At 33.8% G+C, this 9,054-nt stretch overlaps 1 protein-coding gene across 1 annotated transcript; it reads right to left on the reverse strand.

The window, feature by feature from the left end:
- Nucleotides 1-2,960: 2,960 nt before the first annotated feature.
- LOC113559205 (probable cytochrome P450 6a14) lies at nucleotides 2,961-7,354 on the reverse strand. Its single transcript, XM_026964832.2, has 4 exons — nucleotides 5,830-7,354; nucleotides 3,977-4,201; nucleotides 3,508-3,759; nucleotides 2,961-3,376 (listed from the first exon to the last, which is right to left on the reverse strand). The coding sequence occupies exons 1-4, from the start codon at nucleotides 6,731-6,733 to the stop codon at nucleotides 3,201-3,203; spliced, it is 1,557 nt and encodes a 518-aa protein (XP_026820633.1). The 5' UTR covers nucleotides 6,734-7,354; the 3' UTR covers nucleotides 2,961-3,200.
- Between the last annotated feature and the right edge of the window lie 1,700 nt (nucleotides 7,355-9,054).

Raw genomic sequence — 9,054 nt, forward strand, 5'->3', positions numbered from 1 at the left:
TCTGTAGTCATCTTTTGTGGTAGTGAAAACACTTTAATTTTAAAAAATGAGAGTGATTTCTGGTAGAAAATTCGATATAATAGGTACATTGCCCAACTTTGTAAATTAAGGTACATATTTTAACAAAATTAAGGAAAAACGGAAACTTTTAAGAAAATCCAATTTCGGTTTTTTGATATACCTAACTAACTAGAAAACAAATTATCGTAAATACTTGAAATGTTCACTAAATGTTTATACTATAATTTTTATTTACAAAAAAATTTACAAAATGTTTCGACACTATTGTGTTACTTATTATGGGTATGAGTAATCTTCTATTTTTTTTTCAATAAATATCGATTAAAAAATTTTTATCGAGTGAAAATGCTTGTATATTTTATACACAGCTTCTCATAAATCGTTTGTTTTTCAATTTAAAAAAAAAAACAAAAATTTATAAACACAATGTTTTTTTTTAAGTGTTTAAATTTAACATTTTGATAAATAAAATTCTTCAAAATACCAAAACTATACAAATTCTTTTTTAGTTAGAAATTCATGAAATTATATTTTTTTTCATACCTAAGATTTGATTTTTAAATACAAAATTCTTAATACATTTTTGAACTATTTACAAAAACAAAATTCTACCGAAAATCCAAATTGATTTTTTATAAGTAATTTCAAGTTAAAATTTTCAGGATATTCGATATATTTACTCGTAAATTTTTCATCAAACAATTTTTGATATTTAGAACAAAAAACAGAAAATACTAGAGATTTTCATCAAATGTTTATATTATCATTTTCATTATATGATAACATTTTCAAAACTTTATCATCCTCTTTTGAGCTATTTATAGGTATGAACTTTTTTCATCATTATTTGTTAGCTTTTTTCTATTATTTTATATTTGTATAAAAATATTAATAATATATTGGCACAATTTTTTTATATGCATTTGAAGTTAGAATTTTGACGAAATTACTTATTTAAACTATGAATAATGATAATTATAAAATTATTATTTTATTATAATTTAAAAACGTTATTCGTGGAAACTTAGAACTTTTACGTAAGTATATTGAATTTTGGTATGTGCAACGACATTTTTGATTTATTTTAAGACAATGTACATTTATATTATGAAATTAATTTTTATGTATTAAACAGAAAAGTTAAATTGAATTTCGAGTTGTATAAATAATAAAATACCATATTCTCCAAGAAAAGTAATATCAACTTACTTTAAAATTAAAAATTAAAAAACGATGTAAATTGCTATGTATATATAAAACATCATGATATATAGGCTAACAGACGCTCTCTGCTTAGAGTATGACTGGTTTTTTCGTTTGTATACAATGATAGATTGTTAAATTCAAATTTAACCTACTCATAATGATGTCCTTATCTTCAACTAATGTACAGTAGAGCGGTAACCAATCAACTATCTTTTTTTGATTTTAACTTCTTAAATAATTAAATTAAGACAATTTTTTAAATACAACTATTTTTACGTGTTTGATATTTTTTTACAGACCCTTATGGCAAGAAAATTATGAATTTAATGATAATTATTGTTTTAAAATACAATACTCTAGCCAAGAAAATTCGAGTCTATTTGTCTATTATTAATATTGTTATTATTAAATGATTTTAAGAGTAGATATTAGTACGGTCGTAGAGAGATGTACGAGTATAGTTTTATCTTAAGTATAGATAATATGGTTTTATAATTTATAAGTTATAACATTGGATAATTAACTAAGCTTAGGTTGGATTTAATGAATAATATAGCGTCCAGTTTTTTTTTCGTGTTATGTTTTAGTTTTTTGTAATCAAAAACTATTTAGTGTATTAAATAGATCCGTAAGGAAGTAAGGACTAATACGCTTTAATTATAAATATAATTATATATACATAGATGTATACTGTTCAGTATCTATTTATTATATATTAATTGTCTCACTATCCAATTCAACTGAACTACACTAGAAAATACAATTAAGTACAAATAAGTACTAAACTGATATACGTAATATATTACAATGTAGAAAGACAATATTTAAAAATAAAAAATAAAAAACAATCAATATTTTGATAGATCCTATTTATTATAATTATGTTAATACGGTAGATACCTGATACCTCTGTAAATGACTATATTTTTATATTATACACAGAAAATGCTGGGTTTAAAATTAAAACGTTGATAGAAAAAATATGCTTTGTTCAATGAAAGCACTGAAAACCTTTTTAACTTATATTGAATTTATAATTCTATGTATAAATACAGATACATAAAAGCAAATAAACACTTATAAAGAGACAATTTTAATGTTAGCCAAAAGACATACTTTTTAATTAATAAGTTTAGTGGTCACAATTATTGATTTTGCAAAAAAAAAAAAAAATTACCATACATTTATAATTAAAATATTGATAAATAATAATATTCTCTTTCTCTCTAGAACATCTAATTTTTTTGGAGGTATGGATGTATAAACTATAAAGTAACAATAAATTGTATATCCAGATGATAGTGTATAAATTATTATTTTATACAAATATTTATATTATTACTAGTGTTAGAAATTGATTTTTTTTATTACAACATTTATTTACGATAATAATTATTTATTAATTAATAATAACATTGTCTATAAATTGTAACTTTAATTATTGATATTAACATGCAATGAGTATCGAGGACGACAATTTTCGAAACATTTCTTTATTGGTGTTTTGTTTTGTCTATGTATAGCGAAATTGATTTATTTCCTAGCAATTCACAGATTTGATATATTTCATAAAATTGTCAAACCATAATTATTACTATACTAAATAATATAAAATTACACTTTTTCTTTTTAATGAAATATATATTTCAAGTTAAGAAAATATAATATATTTCATGTTTACACTAATTAAAATAGAGAACCAATATAAAAATATCGTAAATATTATACACATTTTCATTGTATTTAAATTTCATAACACTTAATAATTTGTGTACAATAGATATAATAGATTAAACAGGTGATTTTTAAAACATAGCCACTGCTCAACTGTCTGAATATTCTTAAATTAAACAATTTGTTTCGTGTGTTATGGTATAGTATATTCTTTGATCCACCACGTGTTCTTATCTAAAAGCTAATGGCCTTAAATCCTATTATATGTACTAAATATTTTAATTTCAATAAATGTGTGTTTATTTAGGGGTACTTATTGGTTTAAATTTTAACCAAATGCCATTTTCTGGCATAATAATTAATGATCTTTTACTGAAACGCATGGGAATGTCTGTTTTTTCACATGGTTCCACTTCATATTTGGTCAAAAGTTCAGTTAATGCTAATTTCATTTCCATTTCAGCGAATCGTTTTCCTAAAATGTTAAAGATAGTTATTTAATTTCATAAATATTAATTATTACGGAAAAAAACTTTAGTGAAAAATTCGTACATGCCATTTATTGTTTATTTTTGAGTACAATTACAATAGCAACATAGCACATACCTATGCATAAGCGAGGTCCATCGCCAAATGGCATATAAGTCCCATTCGGTCTTTTAGCTTTTTCTTCTGGCGAGAACCGTTCAGGGTCGAATGTCTCTGGATCTGGATAATATCTGTAGTCGTGATGAATAGCATACGCAGGAATGAGAATTTTTGTACCTTTTTCAATTACTAATGTGTCATCGGGCACTTGGTAATCCCGCGTCGCTTCCCTGAATAGTGTTATTAATGGTGGATACTTTCGTAAGGTTTCTAAAAAACAATATTCACACATATTTTAAATCATAAAAATCGTCAATAATATACCTTCCATCATTTTAGAAATGATAACAGGTATTTGCTATATTTGAAATGATTTTTATATCGCATATTCTATATTTCTGGGATGAATTAATATGACTTAAGTTTACGAGTATATATTTTTATATTCTGTCAATGATAGAATCGATTAAAATATATAGATACTGACCAGCTAATACCATATCCAAGTAATTTAACTCTTTTAGAAAATCATCGTCGACTTCAGTATTATGTTTAATCTTCATCGCATTCATTTCTTCTCGTACCTTGTCCTGTATTGGTTTTTTCAATGCGAGTTCATACAAACAAAAACTCATCGCCGTAGACACTGTTTCAAACCCAGCGGCGAATAGTACAAATGCATTGGCCACGATATCGGTTTCCAAGAATGTCACTAAATACACGAAATAAATTAATACCAAGATGTATGATGTTTAACGATAAAAATTAAATAAATTGTACAACTAAACGGGTTTTAAAGTTAAAGGTTTCTTCCATTAGTCATACACTCGTATATTATAATATGCAATGTTGTACGAGCTTATCCGAATCAGATATTTAACGAATATGGTCGTGTATGTATTGGTTTGGCAATGATATATTTTGTCTGTCATCATTCTCAAATAATAATAGTTTTTCAAAAACAAACATTTCCCCTGTCTTTCGAGTATAACTTAAAATAAGACTTGTTATGTTGTACGTTTGCAAGGTGGAGACAACAAAATAAATGAAAATCAAAATGGTTAGCTCGCAAAGCATGTCATCAAAATGACGAATAATACAATAATCTTAGATAGGGTGCGGATATTGTAAGTAATATAATGGTGGTTAAAGTTTTGAATTATTATTAATATTTTCTCGGGGGCGTATGTGACCGGGATTACCTATATCTTTACCGAGACGTTTCGACTTGTTTTATTACGCGACACCTGGGCGTAATGTTGCATATATATGTTACGGGAAATGTTTACATATTCTAAAATATGGTCTATGTATATTTCGCCCGGTGTTTTCGGGCAATAGGTACATTAAAAATACTATTCAAACCGGTCCAAGTTACTTTGCCTGTAGTAAATCGCGTATTGTAACTTATAAGCTATAAAAAAAACATACTATTTGGGTACTTTTTTTTTAATGTCTCGAGCACTTAAAAAAATTAGATATAGTAAGGAGGATACAGTTTTTAAGTTGATTTAGTACATTAATTTTTTGGCATTATTTACGCATTTTTATATTTATAAAGTAATAACTACGGGAGTACAGAATTCGTTGCATTTTATTATGAAATAATTGTTTGTCGGCGTATTTCAAGTACGAGCCAAGTGGTACAAATATTACAAAGCTCTCAATATTATAATATTAACTCGTCAATTGTCGTCGTCCCAAGATTATATTTTCATCCTATAACATTATCGACTTATCGGTAAATTGGTTTTACCTATTAAAATATCGTCCAACAGTTATCACTGAGTAATCATCGAGTCGTACCTAACGTGTGAGCTGTTAAGACTATTTGTTATTTAGGCAGTCGATAGTCGTGTTTACTGTAGTGTTAATATAATATAATGGCCTCACGGCCAGTTCACTACGTGCAATGAAAAATTAGTTGCTGTAGATCACTGTAGACAGTGTTAGTGTTATTCTAAAGGCGAGAAAACGCACTGCCGTAGAAGATTTGCCTGACCTACCGCCGATTGCTGCGAAGAAGCGCCGAGGAAATATTAATATTTAGGAGGACACGACGATGTCGTGATAGACGCGATTGTACTCAAAACGTCATTCCAATAATACTAGCGAAAATAAACAGTTAAGGTAATATAATAACTAATAGAGTAATTGATAAGATCAGTTGGGTTTATAATTATTTAAAAAAAAAAATCCTTTGGTTTACACCGCCCGACCTAGACGGGGCGATTTCACGTAATGGCCGGACAGTTATCGCGTCACCATTGCCCGAAAGCCTCTATACTAATTGCTCTGCCCGTAATAACAATATAACGTCGACAACCCGTCGCGCCGTACCCGACGGTTCGGTCTTGTTGACGACCAGGTCGGTCCTGGCTTGGATCAGCGACTGGACGACGTCGTCCCTGACCAGGCCGCGTTCCTGCCGGTACCGCATCGTGTCGGTGAACGCGGCGGTGAAGAACTCGACGGCGTCCCGCGGGAAGTCGCCGATGCGGAGCGCGCGCCGCAGCGCCGGCGAGACCATCCAGAGCAGCTCCTTGAACATCATGCGGAACGACGGCGCGAACACGGCCTTGCCGTACCTGCGGAACGCGGACTGCTCGTCGTCGATGGCGTTCAGCTGCAGTCCGAACGCGCACGTGCCGATCACGTCGGTCGAGTACTTGCCGAGCGCGTCGCGCACTTCCACCGGACCGCCGGCGGCCGGCACGTCCGCGGCCACGTTGCGCATCAGCTGCTCGCTGCAGGCGGCCACCTGGCCGCGCATGTGCCGCAGCTTGCCGGCCGTGAACACGGGGCTCAGCTTCTGCCGCATGATCTTCCACTGGGCGCCGTTCATGTTGAACAGCCCGTTGGCCAGCGGGTTCTCGTCCGGGCCGGCCGTGTACAGGCCGTGGTCGGTGAAGTGCGCAAAGTCGCCGATCAGCACGCGGTTCACCAGCGCCGGGTCGCACACCATCAGGTGCGGCGTGCGCATCTGGTACAGCCCGCCGTACCGGCGGCCGCGGAACCCGTCGTAGATCCGGCCGTACATGCGGCTCTGGTGTTCGGCGGCCACCGCCAGCCCGAACATGTTGCCGAACAGCGGCGCGATCGGCCGCACGTGCGGTACGCCCCGGTCGCGCCAGTAGCCGTACGTGGACGTGGCGAAGCGGTACGCGGCGGCCGCGAACGCCGCCAGCGCGGCGATCGTCCACCGGCTGGTGGCCAGCTCGAGCAGAAGGCGCGCGGCGGTCATATCGCGCGACGGACGGACGGACAAGGGAATCGCGCCGCGACTATGGGCCTGTCGCGTGAAGTATCGAACTGCGCGAGCGAGTGGTGGACTGCGGACGCGGCCGTTGCTGCCGACGGTTACTGCGCATTCGTCAGTGATGTTATTGGTGTGCGTCGTCGTCGGCGACCGGTGACCTCGAAACACCGGCGGCGCACACGTTAATCATCGCATATCAAATTATACACCCGACCGCCGTGAGAGAATAGCCGACGGATACAGTGACTCACGACGTGGCCTTGACGTCGTCGACGAACAACGCCATATCGATCTAATATAGTTGTTGTTGTTGTTGTTGTGTTTTGAAGCGGTCCGGAACGCGTGTGGGCGCACTTGCCAAAATCGGCAATTCGCGCGCGTCAATAACATTAATGCGTTCTCCCGAGAACGACTGCCGGCCGAGACGCACAGTCACACGTATTTTACCGACCCGTTGAAACTTTATATTTTGCTCTTTTTTTAGCTGACCTTCAGTCTGTTCCGCGCCCACCTGTTGCCCGTGTTACACACGATAATAATGTGATATCATTCGTCTTCTAATGACATATACATTCAATTATTATACTGTTGAAGTGATTCACGTGTGCGCACTACGTACCTACTGCGTAGTAAGTGATCGTTATGGGGCGGCGTGCACGACTTTAGCGTAGCATAAAGGACGAACGCGGTACGTCAACCACGGGCCGCTCGAACGAAGAGACTGTTTTATGATTAATTTTTTTTATTGAAAATCTTACCTGTTATTATTGATTTTTATAAGCACGAATTATCAAAACTACGATTAAATATTCGCAGGACATCAACAACAAGTTATTTTACCAACGATTTCGGCTAATAGTAACAAAAAGTACATTTAAGAATTATATTTTTAATTTCTTATCGAGTGTCGTCGATTAAAATTGTATTACATATTAATTATGAGTTAATCTATGCCTTAAGAGGGCGCCATACCCGCATGTGTTGTCTCTGTCTTACTAACGTACATCATAACGAATTTTCGTTCAGCCGAATACATTTTGTGATGTTAGCTTTAATATTAGAGTAAATTTACCTACTATCAAATTTAAAGGTAGGAATATTATCTAGACAATGACACGTGCTTTTAATGATATTATTATTTTAAAGTGAGTTACAGCTATGTAAAATATTACGACTTTAAAATGTTTATAGCTCACTTTAAAATGATAATAATATCCATAAAACCGTATGTCATAACATCACAAAATGTATTCTGCTGAACGAAAATTTGTTATGACGTCCGTTAGTGAGACAGAGACAACACATGCGGGTATGGCGCCCTCTTAAGTGTTGTTTACAATTTATTTAGGTATTTATTGGCTACTGTAACGTATTGTTTTGACGATAGTTATTTGAATGAATATTAAATTGTTCGATCTTGCAAGCGTCTATACAGTGCGTACACTAATTTTTTTATAGGTTTATTGAATATTGATCACGAGTATTTAGTTTAAATATTTTAACGATATATATTTATTAATTCATTGTAAGCACGTAGGATTATTGCTAGACAATTTCAGATATCGATGTAGTCAGGTTTTTACCAATGCAATTATATTATATGATTATTTGCCTATCATTCATCGTATTCACTGAAATTATAATTATATTATTATTATTATTATTATTATTATCATAATATTAATTTTGTTATGCTACGAATCGACAAAGTATGATTTTTCTTCACGGAAAAAAGCTTGCATACAACTTTAACTCAGCTGTCCCTAAATAAGACTTATCAAATTAAGTACAATTTTTTAGAAAAAGTTTCCACATATTTCATTATAAACTTGTACTTGGATGATCGAATGCGATAAAAAAATAATCACTTGTAAGGAGAATCTAAGAAGAATGAGCAGTGGAATTGTTGACCTTTATTGCCTGGCTTCGTAGCCTCAAATCGGATGTATATAATATTTTAAATATTCTAAATACTCGGGTTTGCGATTAAATAAGCGTTATGTTGTAAAATTAAAATCTGTGTTTCTGATACCCGTTACAGCGTCACAGTCATTGCAGACCTTAAATTAAGTAGTAGACTTCTGGTCGGTTATGTTTGTACTAAGGCTTTTAAAAGCTCGGGTTGATAATAAGGTTGTCTAATGATCTATAAAGACTAGGAACGTATGTTAAGTATGTTTTTTTCCTGACCCTTTGGGTATGGGATCCCCGCGTATTGCTGCGGTGACTCTATAGGCCTTTCTCGAAAAGGTCTAGTGAATTTTCTCGTATAGTGTTCTAGTCACTTGATGCATATCACTTGTGAG

This window comes from Rhopalosiphum maidis, chromosome 3 (assembly GCF_003676215.2).
Source record: "Rhopalosiphum maidis isolate BTI-1 chromosome 3, ASM367621v3, whole genome shotgun sequence".
NCBI lineage: Eukaryota > Metazoa > Arthropoda > Insecta > Hemiptera > Aphididae > Rhopalosiphum > Rhopalosiphum maidis.

Excerpts from the sequence above, each read along its gene's own strand:
- LOC113559205 (XM_026964832.2), bottom strand. The coding sequence starts at position 6,733 with ATGACCGCCGCGCGCCTTCTGCTCGAGCTGGCCACCAGCCGGTGGACG. Across the intron at positions 4,202-5,829 it reads CAACAAGACCGAACCGTCGG|TGACATTCTTGGAAACCGAT; the intron begins GTACGGCGCGAC and ends TCGTGTATTTAG. Across the intron at positions 3,760-3,976 it reads CTTGGATATGGTATTAGCTG|AAACCTTACGAAAGTATCCA; the intron begins GTCAGTATCTAT and ends ATTGTTTTTTAG.